At 45.8% G+C, this 19,511-nt stretch overlaps 1 protein-coding gene across 1 annotated transcript; it reads right to left on the bottom strand.

Moving 5' to 3' along the window:
• Nucleotides 1–1,078: 1,078 nt before the first annotated feature.
• Nucleotides 1,079–17,685, bottom strand: LOC138579660 (uncharacterized). Its single transcript, XM_069649903.1, has 2 exons — nucleotides 17,538–17,685; nucleotides 1,079–2,453 (listed from the first exon to the last, which is right to left on the bottom strand). Exon 2 carries the CDS (start codon nucleotides 2,420–2,422, stop codon nucleotides 1,397–1,399), a length of 1,026 nt encoding a protein of 341 aa, XP_069506004.1. The 5' UTR covers nucleotides 2,423–2,453; nucleotides 17,538–17,685; the 3' UTR covers nucleotides 1,079–1,396.
• Between the last annotated feature and the right edge of the window lie 1,826 nt (nucleotides 17,686–19,511).

A 19,511-nucleotide genomic window follows, 5' to 3' on the forward strand; every position in this document is an offset into this window, starting at 1 on the left:
GGCACAATGCACAGTAGTCTTATTCGTTAAATTACCAGATATAAAACGGGTAAATTTGTGAAGCACATCACACGGTCTGGTTTTCGCCCCTTGATACACGGCGTGAAAGATAAACCTACCATGCAAAAGAAGCACGCTTCTATTCATTTTTATAGATCCGCAATTAACTATTTGCATCGCAGTCGGCGGGGGGGGGGGGGGGGGGGGGGGGGGGTTAAGCAAAAATAATCTGCTGGCGAACCTAGCCCAATCTCCCGTGAAATGTAACTGCAAGACAGCCGAAAGTGAAATCACTGCAGCTGTGTAATGGGAAGCCAGGAGTGCTTCTTCCAAAGCCGCTGATGAGCAAATATTGTTAGGGACCTCCTCATTGGGTAGTACGGCAGTGTGCTTTGGGAAAAGAGATTAGTGAGTTGTCCATTTTATGGTATTGCTGGTTGCTATGCCAGCCAGATTCCCAGTTCAGAACCCCATTTCCCTCCCTCTTTTGTAACAATGATTTTTGCAAATTTAGGCCTTCATAAAAATACTTCGCAAAATCTTAAAAGACGCAATCCAAACTACCTAGACCCCATGATTTCCACTACCTACATTTGTAGAACAGCATCTCACCCACCAGTGCATTTTCTGCTTGCTATGTAATTGGTTTCTCATTCCAGGGTCTTGCATATTTCCACTTTAAATTCCCTCGACAAGACCAACAGGTTTAAACTAAGTAACCGTGCATGGCATTGTCTAATGCTCAATATCAAGATTGCACTTCTTAGGACACTTGATTTGTTCAAAAGCCATATCGTCCAGTGCTTGATTAGCACTGCCTGTAGAGATGGGTACGGTGGATCCTGTAGGTGAAAACAGTGTCTTGAGAGGGTTCTCCTGATCAAGTTACCAAGCAGGAGAGGAGATGTACACATTTTAGAACCTTTAATGTGAGGTCTACTTGGCTATAGATAATATGCAGAAGACCTTAGGTATTCTGAATTCAGCATTAGGTAGATACTACAAGACAAATCTTAAATGCATAGAAATAGGTCTGAAGTTGGCAGCTGCACCAATGGAACCAGACTTGCAAAAGGCACCCATCTTAAATCTTTATTTAACAACATGATGGTAAAATCTCCATAAAACTTCCATTTCATTTTTTCTCCACATGAAAAGGAGTACAAACTTCTGAACCCAATACAAAGTGTACCCAAACACATCAAACCCTGCCAAAGCGACCAGTTACCCATTATCCCAAAGTCCCTTCAGTGCATAACGTAGGATTGTAGGTATGACACATAGCAAAATCGTGTATTCTGAAGGGAGAACAGTGGTCGTGCCCATCCAGATCTTTCATGTGCCTTCACACAATGGTGTCCACAATACTTGAAGCCCCATAACTTGGAACACTGGATCAGGTATGAACACCTTTTAGGGACTTTGACTTTAAAGTGATGCGTCTATCAGACCATCGATCGTCAGGCGATGGAATAGCAAACTCAAAGGGCTTGATGTAGTGATAAGATGTTAGGGACCTCATAGGCTCCGGCTCACTTGCCTGATTTTCATAAGCAAAAGATTTAAACACCAGGCTGCTTGTTTTTTTTGGCCTTGCACCAGTCCAGTGGTAGGACAAGGCTGATGCCAAAGAGGAATGCTCTACGGACAGAGGGAGATCACACTCCGGCAGCACGCTGCTCTGTAGCCTCCATTCTTCTATGCTGGCATCAAGAGACAATGTGTTGTCGAGAGGCAGGTTGATTTCAGAAAGCTCCCACACTAGGGGGGTGGGTTTCTGTAGCCCAGAGAGATCTACCAAAACCTCAGAGGTCTCCAGACATTTAGAGGTATGGGTCTCCACAGGTGCAGGCTTCTTCTCCTTACACTTGCACGGAGTCGAGATCTTATGCTCACAAAAGAAGTCAACAATGGAGTTATTAAACCTACTGTTATGCTCAGAAGCCAGGGAGGACAAGTCAAACACTGGCAAGTTTGAGGCGAGGGGCGTCTTGCATATGGAGGCCAGACTGTCCGATGTGCCCAAACCCTTTGGGATTTCCTCTATCGCCAGCTTGTTGGACTCAGACAGTGCAAGCATTTTCAAAGCTGAATTATTCTCTACACAAAAGCTTTGGAACGAAGTGGAGTTGATAGATTTCTCGGTTAAGTAGCCATTCTCAAGCATATCCATTAACATTGGGTTACTATTCTCAAGCAAATCCATTAACATTGGGTTACAGGAAGGGACGTGCATGCTGCTGCTCCTTATTTTTAACATGCCACTTCCTTCCACGTAGGGGCTGTGGAAAGGTGTAGAGTTGATGGACGAATCTGCCATAAAACAGTTATCCATAAGGTCGGTCAAAGTGACATTGTCAGAAGGCACCAAGAAGCTGGCACTGTGGCTACTAGAACTCTGGTTACCCCAGGTGTAGGACATCTTGGCGGCAATTCAGATAGAAACGTTAAACCTAGAAGAAGAAAAAAAAAAAAATTAAGACAATAGGTTACATAGAATTAGAGCACATCATTCCACAAATAGATTTGCAAGGCAATGGTCGCTGATGCTAGCATTAACAATACTATAACACATCTATACCTTGTGGGATACCACTATTGAGGCAACTGGGCAGAAGGTTGTCTAGGAATTGTGTATTCCATTTGGGTGCAGTACAAGAACTCACAAAGCATGAACACTAAATGAAGCAGCATTCCAGGGTTCCATGTGTTAAAAAACAAAGCAAAAAGCCTGTGGTATTGCTGCCGCAATCCATGTAATGGATGGAGGTGTGGGGGGAGGGTGACACCCTCGCAACCCTGGTACCAATATACCATTTAAGGTGAGGTGGGGGGTGGGAAACACCAGCAACTCCTGCTCTCCTTAAAATTGTGTAATGGGTACACCTTTACTGGGTCAAACCACAACATTTTTGCTGCTTTAAAGGGCACAACGTATTTCAGTATACGTTAGAGCATGCACAAAGGGATTATCAATCTCAACAACAGGTGCCAACCCACCCTTGTGTAGAGTGCACTGCTTTCAAGCAGAAGCAGTTTACCGCATTGCAATGGTCATTACAAATCGCTCCAAGGAAGGACTACATAGGAGCTCACAGAAAGAATACAATATTGAACGCAGTCAAGTCTGCACGGGTTGAATTATAGTCGCCATGTTAACGAACACATTCGATTTTCTCAACACCTACAAGTTTCATGGACTCTAGAGACTGAAGGCGGGCAAAACATTCCACCAACTCTGAATTTGGCACAATCACTGCAGCTTACAGGCCACCCAGCATCTGAGGGACAACACGTACAGCTTATACACACAAACCCCAATCAGTACTTCTGTACCCTGGCATAAGTAACATCAAAAGCAAGTGCCTCAAAGGATGACCCAGTTCAATGCCTGGAATTGAACATTCCGTGAACCTTCAGATTTTGTATGGTAAACCCAAGATTAGGTTTACTGAATTAGTGGGTATCCAATCTCAGCAGTCACCCCTCACCCTCCCAAATCCCCACAGGCTGGAGAAGGTTGCATCACTGCAGGAAAAAACTTGCAACCCTTCATCCCTCTGCACTGTACAGCCACTCTATGAAGCAGCTCTCAAAAGAAACCCAAAATACGGCTGTGGACATGCAGCCATCAAATGCATGAAGGATTTACAACAATTTTGAAAAGTGTAGCAATGTTTAAGGACCAGGGAGGCCTCTTGTACCATTCACTTACAGTGAATATGTAAAGTTAATGAATACGCTCAACTAAGCTGCAGGAAGTAGTTTATTAATAGGCAAGTATGTCATACCCTGCGTGTTCATTAATTATCCACTGGAGACAAAAACCTAGAGACTCCAGTCCCTTCTCGTGTGTACCATGCCCATACAACATCACAAGCAGAGTGGCACCGTGACACAGAGCGCACAACTGCAGGGCAATGGACTCCCGTTGGGCATCTGCTTAGAGCATGCCCACCGCAGAAGGAAGTTATGATAGCTACCACTGAAAAGAGAAATTCTAAAAGGCTCGGGGGGGGGGGGGTCTGCAGGCCCTGCAAACCTAAGGGCTGGCCTCGAAGGCCTTTATCCTGCAAGGGGAGAGAAGTTTAAGCAATTTCAGAGGTAATCTCCAGAGGGCTGCAAAAGCCTGAACTGCCAGCCACTGAACCCTGCAAGCTCTCCCCACCCCCAGCAACAAAAACCTTGACATTTCCAAGGACACAATCAAGCAGGTGGTCATTTCTGCCACACCAATACCCCGCAGAAGTCCCAACGTAGGAGCAGAGTGGAAAGTCACCAAGGAGATAAGTGGAGATCGGGCTTCAGGCAGCCCTCTCTCAATGTCCGGACAACATGGCAGAATTGCGGGGGAACTAGGGAAGAACTGTGGACAAGAGTAGGGGGTTAATTTGTCCAGTAAAGAATGAACACAAGTGGTCATTGTCAGCTAAACCAGATCTTCCTTCAGATCCTGCTCATTTGCTTTCTTAGGAAGAACCACCCATGGTTATGGAATAGCCAAGAACTCCAGGGAGAAAGATATGGAAAGGTGTGGCCATGTCGTCTCCCCCTAATCTGTAGCCCCCCCCCACATTACACTATAAAAGTATGACATCCTAAGGATACAACCCTGTTCTGCACAGGATCCTACCTACCCCTAAGGAAAGGTCGGTTGCAGCCTTGCACCACTTGATTAGGACAGCCTGCTTTTAGAATAAGACTTCTGCTTCAGCCCATGGGTGCCACAATGCTCCTCTTCCTTCTTGAGCTAGTGAAGATTTTCATTCAGCTGTTCCCTAAATAACTGGGAACCCTGTAAGGAAGGTGGAGGGCGACTGCTTTGAGGTGGTGAGGGTGCATGTGGAGCTAAAGAATAACCCATGGTAAGCGCTGCTGCCCAAATCCCATCCTTCTTGTGCTATTGGATCCCCAACAGATGCTCCCTGGAGGTGGTAGAATGGCACCCCCTTAAACTCAGTGGCTGGAACAATCTGCACTGTGGTAGAATGAAGGCAATTATTTGAACTTGGCAGGTGAGGGTGGGAGGGGTCCAAAAATTCTCCACCTCAGGTTCTAGAATCTTGCCCCGGCTCCACTTTCTTACTACAGGGTCCTGCCCATGAGGCAACCTAACAGACGAGCTAGAGTGGTCACTTTCTGCTGGTGAGGGTCTGATGCAGCCCCTAACCTGGGCAGCGGGAACCTTGTGGGACGCCAGGCAACACCACAGAATTATGGGGACCAGGATCTGCAGTATACTGCTTCACTGCAGCCCAAGCCTGGATGAAGCCCCTGTTCCTCTACCCAGGACACTAGCCTTCAGTAACATCTGGATGCATGTCCCAATACATCTTAAAAGGAGTACAAGTGTTCCTGCCCTTCCCAAAGGTGAGGTAGGCCCCATCTGATCCACAGACATGCCATCCTATCCCAATAGAGGAAGATCCGTTCCATCTTGAACGGGAATCAACTTTTTCAGAAAAACACTTTATAACATCTTGCAGCAGAAAGGCTTTTTGCCGACGTCTCTTGGTGCAATGCTCAGGGCCCAAGTCGATTGTCAGCAGCAGAATCCATGGACGAGAAGTGCTTTCTGGTTAGAGTGTTTTAATTGAAACACTCGACTCAGGAAGCTCATCCATAAAAGCCATTCAAGTAATTTCACTGAGTATTTTGTTTGAACATCAACTTAATCCCTGCCCGTTACAAAACTGTTCAAACACTACATACATTTGTATTTGAACATGCCTTCATTTTTTAAAGCTCCTGGATGCAGTGTAATGCCAAGTCCAAGGACATTTTTTTCCAAATTTCATGAACCATTTGCGAAGGATTCCTCCCCCTCATTAACTCCTCCACCACAAACAATTTGTTATCCTGTATTTCTTACTCAACGAACTTTTTCCTTAAACATTCGATAAGGGCGATTGTAGTATCAAGTTGACAGAGGCGGGACACAATTACTAGGACAATTAGGCTTGGCAAAAGTGCTTTGTGTTAGCTCCAATATGTTCACACAAACATTCTTGCCAGCTTCCAGCCCCCACCCCTTCATCCTGCAAAAAAAAAAAAAAATATATATATATAATAATCCCACTTCATAGTTTTCCCCAATACACCTCACCATTACTGTACAGGTATACGGTAATATTTCCCCAGCGTTACTCCCGGCTACGTATTCCTTCTTGTGCCAATGCCTCTCACTTGCCCAGTCCCTTCTTCCATTCCTTTTCAGGACCAGGCATCACTCCTCTCTCCCCCTCCGATCCCCAAACCAACTTCTATCCTACTCATATTTTATTGAAAAACTTATTAGTGTTTACTAGCAGTGCCAATAAAAACCCCTTCTTCATGAGCACATCAAATAGAACCTGGTGGAACTAAGCCGACCTGTAAAATGGTGTGAACCTATAGCGCCACACCCAACGCCAATGTCTTGCAGAAACCATTGGTGACCTCAAATGGACCTGAATGGCCTGATGGTATGTTCCTGTTTGCCATTATTTGTAATGCTGGCTTGCACTCCCTCCCAAATGCGTAGCCCAGAATGTTATAGGAATGAGAGTGTAGAAGGTAACGTGAGCAGAGAGCGGTTGGTGAGAGAGGTGGGGAGACAGGGAGCACCGGGCCGTCGTAATAAAGATAATTTGACTTCATGGATTTCAGCAATTTGGCGACAAGGACGGCCCAGGTTAGTAGAGGAACCCACGCATGAAGCGAGAGCAGCAGCTCCAAAGGAAATATTAAGCTTCCTCTGTGTCGATCCTCCTAAATGTTGCATGAGAGTGCCCACACAGTCATGGGAGCAGCAGAAACGAAGCATTGCAGGGTGAGTTTTTGGATGATCGTGAATGCGCACTGGCAATAGGAGTAAGGCAGATCGTATTGACATTAGAAGAAAAGGATCCAAAAGCGTCAGATAAAATGACGCCATCTTGAAATTCGAATTGAGTCAGGTGGAAATCTTCACTGATCAAAAAAAAATTCCCTGCATGTTGTCAGTTCATTCCTAACAAGGAAATATATATTACACAAACACATAGGGAGAATATGCAAGGAGTAACAGTTCACCAACCAGCGAGCTTTCTGCCAAATCCAGGGCAACCAACTGGTGTGGCCGTAAAGGAGACAATACTTGAAAAATTAAATGAAGACGGTGGAACAAGAAGTGTTATTGCTGCAAAAGAATAGACTGCTGCTGTTACATGCCTTGGGCCAGGAAGGCCAACGAAAGTACAGAGAACTGCCCAGATTTTCTGTAGACGAGGCAGGTGATGTAGATGAATACGAGGAGGCACGCAGACAATTGGATAAACATTATGCCCCGGAGGGCAATGTAGCAATCAACAGATTCAACTTTTATACTAGAATACAAAAAGAGGAATATTCTATTGAGGAATATGTGTCAGCCCTGAGGAAATTAGCCCAAACCTGCTGTCGGTACAGGTATCACATTGGACGAATTAATCAGACAAAATAATTACACACCAAGGATTCATTGATACAGGACAGACTCTGGATAGTGGGCAATCCCTCATTACCAGAGGCCATTGCTATAGCTAAGAGTAGAACATACTCAACTATGCTCCAAAGAGATGAAAAATAAGTTAGAGACCGGTCAAGCTCAGGCAGCTGCACAAAGTACCATAAAGCCAGCACAGAGTTGGGAGAACAATCTCAAAACTGTGGTCCGAAGTAAAGGGGACAAACAGATGATTCCAACAGGACGAGTTACAGACCTACAGACAAGACCACAGGGAAGTCAAAGGCAATGTAAGAAAGCCTTGGTTCAGGAGTGAGACAAAGACAGTTTCTCCTCAAAGAAACGACAAACACAGATGTGGCAGATTTGGACACTATGCTAATTCAAGGACTGTCCTGCAATAAACCGGAAATGTGCCAACTGTGGAACAAGGACACTTTTCAGTGGTGTGCAGGTATTGGTGGTAGTTTGTGAACCACCTTGAAAATGAGATGAATGTCCACAATGTGATAGTGGAACATTGGAAAGTTGGATATGTGGACACCTGTTCACTGTACACCATAATCATGCAAAAGACATGGAAAAACTAGTATGAGGGACAGTGTTCCCGGACATCAGAAATCCTGGATGATTTAAAAGTTTTGTTCAGTTCAAAGATCGCCAAGCAGAAGTGAAGATTTATGTAGCTAAAAAGGGAGTGAATGTGCTTGGTTGGAGAGATCAAGCAGCTTTGAGAATAAGGCTAGACAGGTGTGAAAATGAACCGGTATTATTGGTAACGAGTAGCAGCAAGGCTGAAGTTAAGAATTTAAAGGAAGACTTTGGCGACGTTTTTCAAGAGTGATTGGGGTTGTTGAAAAATTATGCTCACAGAACAATGAAGCAAGGAGCAAGGCCTATCTCACACAAGGCCAGATCATTACCATTTCCTCTGGTGGATAAGTCTAGCAAGAATTGAATAGACTTGAGGTGGACGGCAGGATTGAAAACATTTAATCTTCTCAGTGGGTGGGCCCCATTGTTGTGGCAGTGAAGAAAAATGGCAAATTAAGAATCTGTGTGGTCCTTCGAGACATGAAGAACATAGTAGTGGATGCGTATCCACTGCCCATTATTTCAGAGATGCTAAATTGTATTGAAGGAGCAGATACACACTGGATAAGTCTAAAGTAGTTAATGTATCACCACATTAGCCTGACAGAAGACTGTAGAGATTTCACTGCATACATCATGCCATTTGGTCTGTACCAGTACAAAAGGACGCCATTTGGTCTAGCCTCTGCGGCCGCTTTGGCCCAAATACGAAAAGGGCTTAAAGGGACATTGGTTTATCAAGATGGCATCATTGTGTTTAGGAAAGGGGGGGAGGGGAGCTGAACATGAGAGATTACAGGATCTTTTGGCCAGATTGAGTGAAAAGGGTTTGAAACTAGAGCAAGGCAAATGCAAACTTTTAAAAAAGGCAGACATTGTATATTCAGGTTATGTAGGGGAAGGGGAAATAGACTGAAACTGGAGGCTATGAAGGCCATCATGTAGTCACCTGACCCTAAGTGCAAAGAAGATCAGATCGTTTTTAGGTCTTTGCAAGTATTACAAATTTGTGCCAAATTTTGCCAGCATGACAGAACCCATGAGAAGATTACTTAAGAGATTACGTTTGAATGGGATAATGAGTATGAGAAGTCTGCAGAATGCATTAGGAAGAGCATTTGCATTGAGTTGGGTGGATTTGCAAACCAAGGTGACTTGATGCCAGTGGTTTTGGATAAGGGGCAGTACTTCCAAATTTCTGGAAGTGGATGTGAGAAAGTGATAGGTCATGCTTCAAAGGCAAGAACGGAGATTGTAAGCAGATACTCAGTGAATGAGAGAAGTGTTGGCCTGTGTATGGGCAGCGAATTATTTTAGGAAGTATCTTTGGGGAAAGAAATGTGTGGTTTGTACTGATCACAAACCATTGGTGGAGGTGTTGTCAGTACATGGTATGTGGAGGACATCCCCCGGATAGCTAGGTTGAGTTTAAAGCTGCAAGATTATCATTTTGAGGTGAGCTATGTTCCAGGAAAGAAAAAAGTAGCCGATTTTCTGTCAAAGTTGCCAATGAACATAGAGGATATGGATCAAAGTGAAGCTCTGGAAGGGGTGGCTATGGTTGGAGGTCACAGAGAGAAATGGTTGAAGTTGTGTACGCAAAGACTGGTGGTTGAGGGTGGTCTTCAATTTTGGAAAGATAGGGATGAGTGTTCCTTGGAGGAGATAAGCTCATAACGCCCCAGTGTTTGGGTGAAGGATTAGTAGAAAAGGCTCATCAGGCACAAAGAAATGTTAGTTGCAAGTATTGGTGGCCTGAGTTCACCTCATGGTGGAAAGGTTTGAGGTGTTGGCCCTGCCAGAATTGTGATGAGTTGCAAAGTTTTAAAAGCTGCACCCATAAAGATTCATAAGCCTGAACAGCCATGGGAGCAGAGGGTATAGATATTGTGGGTCTGCATGACTATAGCGAATGAGGGGGAAGTTCTTGATTGTGAATTATTGCTCTAGATGGATGGAGATCAAATTAGTAAGTAGGATTGACACTCATGAAGTCCTCAGATTCATGCAGCAGGTGTTCAGAAGTGATGGATATCCCAAAGTGATAATCAGTGATAACGTGTGCAGTTCAGGAGCGAGTTTGCCTGGCAAGTAGGTAGGAGGCTTTTGGCAAATCATCCCCAAACCAATGGTTTGGTGGAGAGATGTGACAGGGTAATTGTGGAGACTGTGAAACAAAATTAACATGCCAGTTGAGAGAGCTCTTCAAAAATAAATTGTGGTGTAGTAGGACCCCGGTCAGAGGCGATACTGGAAAAGTCACCATTTGAGTTGATGAGAGGCAGAGAGCCTAATACCGTAGGTCAACTCTAGGAGGGTGCAGGTTAATTATGGTAAGTGTACGGATCAAAAGGATATCAGTAGGATTAAAATTGTTCCTGGTGATTTTGTCAGAATAAAGAAGGGGAGGATGTTGAGACAGGGAGAGCCAAAATACTCCAAGCCAGTGAGAGTCAAGGAGGTATTTAGTATGCAGTCAGGTTCTGTTTGGAATTTGGATCACATAAGCAAGTGGAAATGGCAGGGAGACATGTCCAGGGTTGAGAAAGGAAGAGGTGTGGCATTGAGGAATGGAAGAGAAATGCTAGTGAGTTTTTCGAGGAGGAAATTGTAAGCAGAGGAAGTTTGAGGAGCGGAGAACAAGGTAGAGTGTTTGCAAACACTCTCGGACCATGCCCCGGTGCTAGCAACATGGGCACACACACACCGGAGAGCCCCGATACCAACATGGAGGCTCCGGGCAGAGGCGTTGGGGGAGGGAGAGTTTGAGGGACACCTCAGGGAGGTGATCGAAGACTACTTCGAAATTAACGAGGGAAGCGTAGGAAGCAGCGCGACACTATGGGACGCGTTCAAAGTGGTGATAAGGGGAGCGGCTATTGGCAGGATGGGGGGACTGAAAGGCGCAGCCATAGAAGAACTCAACAAATTGGAGAGGCAAATAGAAATAGAAGAGCAAAGAGCGGAGACAGCGGGGGAGGAGCCGAGGGAACTGATGGAGTTGAGAATGAGATGTATAGGATTGTGGGAAAAACTAGGAAAGTTGAACTATGCGAAATACCTACAACGATTGCATGCAGAAGGGGATAAGCCCGGTAGGCTCCTAGCATGGCTCACCAAGCAAGAGACCAAAAAGGACCCCATAATAGTCATAAAAGACGAGACAGGGATAGAGGTCAGGGACCAGCAATGTATCAATCAATCATTCGCCCGCTTTTACGAACAATTATATGCTCCCAACCCAGAAACTGGCCCAGAGGATATCACAGAAGCGCTGGCGGAAATAAGACTGCCAAAGTTAGCAGAGGAACAAGCGCAAATACTCGAGGCCCCAATCACGGAGGAGGAGATAGAGAGCGTAATTGCAGAACTCCCCACCGGCAAATCCCCAGGCCCAGACGGACTCCCAGGAGAGTTTTATAAAACATACAAAGGTACCATCACCCCGAAACTATTAGGAACATATCAAGATGCATACGAAAGCGGACAGTTACCGATTAGTATGTCGGAATCAATAATAGTACCGATCCTTAAACCAGGTAAACCGCCCACGAAATGGGCCTCATATAGGCCGATTTCCCTTATCAACCAGGACGTCAAGATACTCACTACCGTCCTGGCCAACCGCCTGAAGCAAGTGATCCCTGTCCTAATACACTCTGATCAGACCGGTTATGTCCCAGGGAGGAACACGTCATGGAACCTCCGTAGATTACACCATGTGATAGATAGGACAAACCAGAAACAAGGGGAGAGCGCGATAGTCTCCCTGGACGCCGTCAAGGCATTTGATTCGGTGAATTGGGGGTGGCTACTGAGGGTTCTCGCTCATTTTGGTATTGGAGAGGGGTTTCTTAGATGGATAAGGCTACTGTACAGAGACCCTAGGGCAAGGGTGAGGACTGGGCGTATCATTTCGGGAGAATGGAGAATACACAGGGGGACCAAACAGGGATGCCCACTGTCACCAATGTTGTATATCCTGGCCCTTGAACCCCTGGCGGTCTTCCTTAGGGAGGAATATGGGGGCACAGGGATAGACATAGACGGAGTACTACACCAAATCTCGTTATACGCAGACGACATGCTGCTTTTTGTGGGAAACCCGCGCGCTAACCTGCCCCGCCTGCTGGAAGTGATTGGGGCATACACCAGACTCTCCGGCATAGCAATCAACAAAGAAAAATCCCTGATCTTTCCCCTCGCTGGCCTGCAGCGGGTTCCCCCAACAGAGCTGCCAGACTTGGGCGCCACGCTCCTTCCGATACCTACGGATAGAGATATATCATGACACGGTAGACTCATCAACACAACACGCAAGCAGCCCTGGAAGGGACACAGAGGTCCATGAAATTCTGGGGAACACTGCCACTGGGAATGATGGGTAGAGCGGCACTCCTGAAAATGGTGGTACTCCTTATTGTACTACCTTACGAATATCCCACACAGAATCCCCAAGACCTTCTTCACCAGGCTAGACTCGATAGCAAGAAGCTTCCTCTGGGCGGGGGGAAGAAACAGAATTGCGCTAAAGACCTTACAGAGAGACTATGAAGAAGGGGGCATCAGACTCCCGGACTTTGAAAAGTACTACTTAGCAGGGCAGCTCCAGTTCGCAGTCAAGTGGCTAGGAGAGGAGGAGACTATTGATACAATCATCCTCCAACCAACACAAAAAAAATACTATCTGAGAGAAATACCATGGCTGGACAACCCCCTACTTAAGACCTTACCACGCCTGCTTGGCCTCGCGGTGGGATTATGGAACAGAGCGTGGAAGTTACAGGGGACACAGGACCCCCAATCGGCACAGATCCCCCTTGCGGGACTGGTGGGCACGGACATGAACACATTAGCAATCTACCGAACCGAGTGGGAAGGCAAAGGTGTGGCACAAATAGGGGACCTGAGGAAAGACGGGAGGTGGGCGGACTTCCAAGAAATGGTGGGGGAATACGACATACATGAAGGACAATTCATCCTATATAACAGAATGATCCTTAAAATCAAGAAAAGATGGCCGGAGTGGGAGGACCAGGAGGGCGCCACAACGGAGCTGGACACGTGGTACGACATATCGGAGGGAACGCACACAACATCCAGACTATACGACCAGATGCTAAAAGCCACTAATAAGGAAGAACTTCACATAAGACTGAGCTGGGAAAGAGAATTTAGCAGACCCTTTAGCGACCAAGAATGGAGCAGAGTGTTACAATATCCCAAGAAAGTGTCCAGGAACGCAAGATTCAAGCAGGCACAACTGTACGTGACACACAGGGCGTACCTCACACCAGTGAGGATGAACAAAATGTATGGGGGAAACCAGAACAAGTGCCCCCGCTGCTCGGCGGAGGAAGCAGACATGCTCCACATGTTCTGGACCTGCCCAACCATACAAATCTTTTGGGAGGGCATCAGAGCCAGAATAACAGACAGCGGATTCCAGATACAGGTGGAGCACCCAGAGAAGTACTTGCTGGGCCTCTTCCCGAGAGGGGGGAGACAGGGAACACACCTAGCAAAGATGAAAGACCTGATATGTATACTAGCTAAAAGAAGGATAGCGATGGCCTGGAAAACGAAAGATGGCCCGACCGTCGAGTCATGGTGGTCGGACCTCCGTAAATGGACCCTGGCGGAAACCGCAGTGTGGATAAGAGCAGTGCAAAGAGGCGAAGGAGAAACGGCAGAGAAAATAGCAGCATGGAACTCCCTGGTTCAGGACTTATTTGGCCAAGAGGAGGAGGGTGAGGGAGATGATGGCCTAGAGGAGGCGTGAAGACAAGGAGAGATATAAGACAAGGACACAGGGGCACCCAACCGAATGGACAGCACAGATGGGAGGGTAGAACCTGCCCACATAGACAGCCGGCGACATGGATAACAAGGTCGCCAAGAAGCGCCAAGGAAACGGACCCGACCAGAGATATCTACAGAAATGCCAGCATGCCAGTTATGTTATGTGTTTGTACGTTGTAACTTCCCTTCCCCTTCCCTTCCCTTCCCCCATTTCCCCTTCTCCCTTTCGGGAAACAATAAAGATATTTAAAAAAAAAAGGTAGAGTGTTTGCAGAGATGAATGTAGATGTGTGAGATGAGAGACAGATACGTCAAGGGGTAGGATTAGGAAGCGTCCAGCATGGTCAAAGGATTAGGTTATGGACTGATGGTGGTCAGATAGTGATATGCTAAGGACTATTTCATGATCTTTCATGTTTTTTGTTCAGAGTATTTTTTATTGCACATAGTTTGATTATCAATGGAGGGGGGGGGGGATTGTGTGGTGTTCTTGTTTGCCATCATTTGTAATGCTGGCTTGTGCTCCCTCCAGAATGTGTAGCAAAGAATGTGGTTATTGGAATGAGAGTGTAGAATGGGAACGTGAGAGAGAGGTGGGACACGGAAGGAGGGCTAAAGATAATTTGAACTGATTTAAGTCTCAGCTGAGCCTTCATAGATTAACACCCGGCCATCCCACCTTTAGCCACTTCCCGCTCCACCACCCCATCCTCCCCTCATAAGTGCTTTATTAATTTGCTGTGTTCCCACAATGACAGTTTTCCTGCCACTTGCATAGGATGGGAAAACTTCCTCCTAAGCGCTTGACCAGCGATTCATTCACTCATAGCCGGTCATCTTTCCCCAGCATTTCCCTTCACCTCAATCCCAACAGTGGACCAATGGATGCCATCCAACACCTTTTCCAGCTACCCATCCACTCCTCTAAGTGGGGCATACTTAAAACTGCATGCGGAACCGGCAACCCACTCAGCGTGTGCCCACTATATGTGTGGTCAGAGACCTCCTATGCAACCACAAAGTTCAGCCTTCAGATTGTCTGGTAATGTCCCATCCTAAACAGCAGCTATCTCAGCCGTGCTAAATCGCAACATTCTCTGGGGATTTCTTGATCATGACGCCCATGTATTTAACCAGTGAGCTACTCTGCTCTCTGGTAACTTTTGCAATATAGTCTTGCCTACAAAAAAGATAACATTGTTATTGGGAAGATGGACCTCACAACCAGTATCCGTTGAACGCCTTGCATCTCATCTCTGCGATATTTTTCAGTAGCGCCAACTCCATCACAGATCATCTCTTTGGTGGCCATCTTTAAATGATCATTGCTATGCCCGCTACAGCCATTTTATCTTTCAGGACCACATGAAAAACCCCCAGCATCCTTCCCAACTCATAGTGCCACACCGGGCATTGCTGGATCTGCATTTAAATCCTTGTTCCCAGTCTCCACATCTGAACTTTGTCAGGTGCTTGCTTAGCAACATGCCACAGCATCCCCATCTTTGGTCCACGTCTCAACTGACCCAGGTCTCCCCTTGTTAATCTCCATCTGTCCTCCAGCCCCTTTGTTGCTTCTACTAGCACAGCCAATGATTTCACCATGGCTTCTGTCTCAGTCACTTTTTGTTAACTCCTCTCCCCCACCATCTTTCTTAATTTCACCTTCACCCCCACTGAACACATCTTTACCCGTCATCTCAGGGTTCACCTTGAAAGCACCAGTATTCTCTTCTGCATCCCTTCAACCTGGAGCACAAGACAATTCTAAACCATATTCTGCCCAATTGGCTCCAAACTAGGCCACCTACGACTAAACAGACCCTCCCATTTAACTTAAGCATACTGAGTGGAGGACTAGCGAGGGTGGCCGCCAGGTTAAAGATTAGGAACCAGGCAGAGAAATTCAGCTAAATTGAAGAGGGATACTTCCCGCCCATCTCACATGATGAGAGTGGCTAGCACAGTTCATTGCAGTGGCAGGTAAAGAGCACATTTTCCCCCATTGCTCAGTTAATGAGTGTAGCTGTAACAGTGGATGCGAGGAATTGTTAATGTTCTATTCAAAATCAAAATGTTCAGAGGGCAAATGGATGGAGGTCAAAGTAATTTGGTTATAGAAGATGTGGGCATCCAGTGCCGGATGTCTAGAAGGCATTGAGATTGTGAGACTGAAGAATATTTGGAAATCAGCACAGGGACTATAAATAGAAATCGAGATCAGTTTAAGTATAAAAGCCTATTTTTTTTAATAAATCATTGAGAGCTGAGCAAAAGTCTGATCGTTGTAAACTCCCCGTTTTAGAAAAACAGCACTTCAGACCTCTACATATTAAGGATCAGCATTCTGACGCCCGAGAAAACTACTGCAATGAAAATTCCTTTTGAGGGTCAAATGCGGTTCAGAGATTCCCTGGAATAGAGAGTGCAGAGTCTTTAAAGTGCTCCGATACCAAGGCCATACTTTTCTAAAAGAACCACCAAGCCTCCAGTCCCTGGCCAGGGTACCCGCAAGCACATAGGAAATGGACAAGTAGGGTCCCTGCATCTTCTGCAGAAAAGCAGAAGTCCTAACACCAGCCCGGTGGGAGGTAGGCAGAGATTGCCCAAAGTTAGTTTTGGAAAAGAAAAATATATACAATTATACCAGAGTATGGAAATGCCTGGATCAACAAATTGATGCAATGGGAATACAAAATAGAGTGCAATTCTAAACCGAGCCCACTCAGGGAGCATTCATACTCCCGCACTCAGGAGACAAGTCAAGAATGAAGTGATGCTACAAGCCAATCGAAGATTTCTGCAGAAGAACGCCAACAGATGAGTAGCTGCACATGAAAAAGGGTTGGGCATGTTCTCCATGTCCTCAAACCTTCATGAAGTGTGGAAAGGACCTCAGCGGTTCCATAGATTTTCTGTGGGCAAGGAAGAGTATACATTCAAGCAGTTGTTTCCTTCGGAGTGAAGTCTGCACCACCACCACTAGTAATAGAACAAAAGCCCTATATAGTGAGAAATATGTAATTGTACAATCTCAGGTTAAGGGGTCTGACGTGCACGGGGGAGGAGGGGCCAGGGACCAACAGAAAGAATGAAAAGCAAAGAAGGGTTCCTGAAGGAAGTAAGGATACCTCACAAATACTGTGACAAGGAACAAGAGAACTAGGAGCAATGAAGGTAGATTACGGGCAAGGAATCCCCCCTCATCGTTATTGACATTTGAGAGTACAGGAATGGCGAAATAATTCATGTGTAATTAAAAAATGTTGCATTTAAAAATGGTAAGATGAACACCGGAGCAAGAAGCACCATACAAGGATCAGTTTTATCCCGTAGGTCTGCGGTCCGATTCTGCAGAAAAGTGTTTCAGCGTTTACAGCCAGCCCCCTTAATTTGAGACAGTGCTTTTTAATGCACAAGGGTGCACAGTGGTGTGTGCGAAGGAGAACAAACGCACATTTTATTTTTGACCCGGCTGGAATTGCTTACGGCTGGAGACCTTCCAGCCCGCCCCTCGCTGACTAACACAATGGATCCCATTACCTCATATCCCGTACATTACACCAACCCTCCTTAAGATCTTAAAGCACGGTGCGGCGCGGGTCATTTAACACGTATTAGTACATACCCAGCTAAACGTAAGACTCTTAAATAACAAGACATAAAGACTCCTTACCAACACCCTACTACTCCACAGCCCGCAACAAGACCACCAGGTCCACCACGAAACGCAGAGCTTTTTGTAGCGCGTAAATTATCATCCCAGGTGAAACAAGTTCGTTCTAATGACCGGAAGAAGTTCCCGCTTGTTGCACACACGCACTTCCCACAGTGCGTCAATCGGTCGAAATGAAAGACACCTGCCGCCTGAAGAGGCTAATCCAATCTGGACATCTCCTAGCCAAAGTTACATTTTGATGCACACGCAGAGTTACAAATAGGCTTTGTCATACAGATATGTCAGAAAAAGCGGTTTAGGCCTGGGCTGCCCTTGTTTTTTTTATTTCCCTGCCAACACAGCGCTTTACTTAGATGCCGACGGCAAATACAAGGAGAAGGGGGCACTGGAAACCGGAAAGTGTATATTGCAATGTACTGCTCAAGCAAACGAATGAGTTGTAAGCTCTAAAGAAAGATGGCGCCTGGCGTATATCTTACTTTTTCGAGTTTCGAAAGTGGCCCACCCTGTGTCAGGAATGGGAAATCCCCCTCACTAACGTGACAGGGGGTTTAGATTCTATTAAAGACAGGAGGCGAGTATTATGCATTTCCATCTTTACTCTGAAACCACAGCAGCAAAGAAAAAAACTTTTACAAACAAAAAAGTTTGAACAGAACTAGATAGAGTTCAATGTCAATGCATGGGGAACTCCCCAAACCATCATGGAGGACAGGTCATGCCCTGCAGGGGACCAATGAGCAGGGACCCTTCTCTATATATGTCCATTACTCTAACCCCAACCCCTCTTTCTGCAGCTGTCTTGCGCCAGACGCCCAATGACACGGTTGAACTGCGTAGCGCGGAGAAAGGATCCAGCGAAACTGGAGAGATCTCAACCTTTCCGCAGCCTGAAGCTATGACGAAGTTCTTCTGGATAGGACTTCTTACCCGAAATCTGAAACAATATGAAATATAACAGGGTGGGTGGGTGGAACAGAACAGCCAATACAAAGGGAGGGTGGGTGGGATAATACTCGCCTCCTGTCTTTAATAGAATCTAAACCCCCTGTCACGTTAGTGAGGGGGATTTCCCATTCTATGGCATGACAGGAGGCTTCATATTATGCAAGTTCAAAGCCCTTGCATCCCAATTCCAATCCCAACCTGAGCAATACATTTGAGATAAAATATATTTATTCCAAATATTATTCCCATGACCAATCAGCTGCTTTGATAATTCCCTCCCCACAGGAGAGCATCTTAAACACTATAGCATCATCCACAGGAGGACCAAAGGAGCAATGGACTCCCTTTCTCTGCAAATCTACTTAATCCAAATGGCCCAAGGGTAAAAGACCCCGCAATAGTGTTCCCACAGGAAGCAGCTGAGAGGTATTTAGGGTTAAGTCCAACTTAAGCATTTAAAACACTTAATAACTTATACATTAGAAAATGTCCCGGAGACCTGGATAATAGATGGAGTAAACCCTACTTGTACCCATTCTGGCAATAACAAAGTGATTTTTCTGACCCCCGGGAGAACATTCTACTGTCCACATCTAAAGGACTGATACAGGAGATGCACTTAACAGGAAAGAAACTCCACATGGATAACTTTGAAACAGTTGTAGCACAGACAATCCTTCCTTGAAAAGACAAAGATGCGGTAATACAATATGCTATAATCGTAGCCGATAAGAAACACCTAGCCAAGGTGTAACCCCAAAACCAATTGACCTGAAGGTCCTGCGCACCACGAACTGCCAAACCACCATTTGCACCCTTAGCGACCATGTTTCGCTGAGATAATGGCAGTAAAATGCAATCATTGGCATGTAAAGTAACCTTCGGAGACCGTTCTACCAGAAAACCTATTTCTGTTAAGGGCTGAAGGAACCATAAGAGAAAAACTGTCGGGCAGAGATAGACACAGGTGGATAGGGATGACACTAGACAATATGCACCGTAAAATCCTATAGGGATGGCAAC

The sequence above is a fragment of the Ambystoma mexicanum genome, chromosome 3p (assembly GCF_040938575.1).
Source record: "Ambystoma mexicanum isolate Mex_15411 chromosome 3p, UKY_AmexF1_1, whole genome shotgun sequence".
NCBI lineage: Eukaryota > Metazoa > Chordata > Amphibia > Caudata > Ambystomatidae > Ambystoma > Ambystoma mexicanum.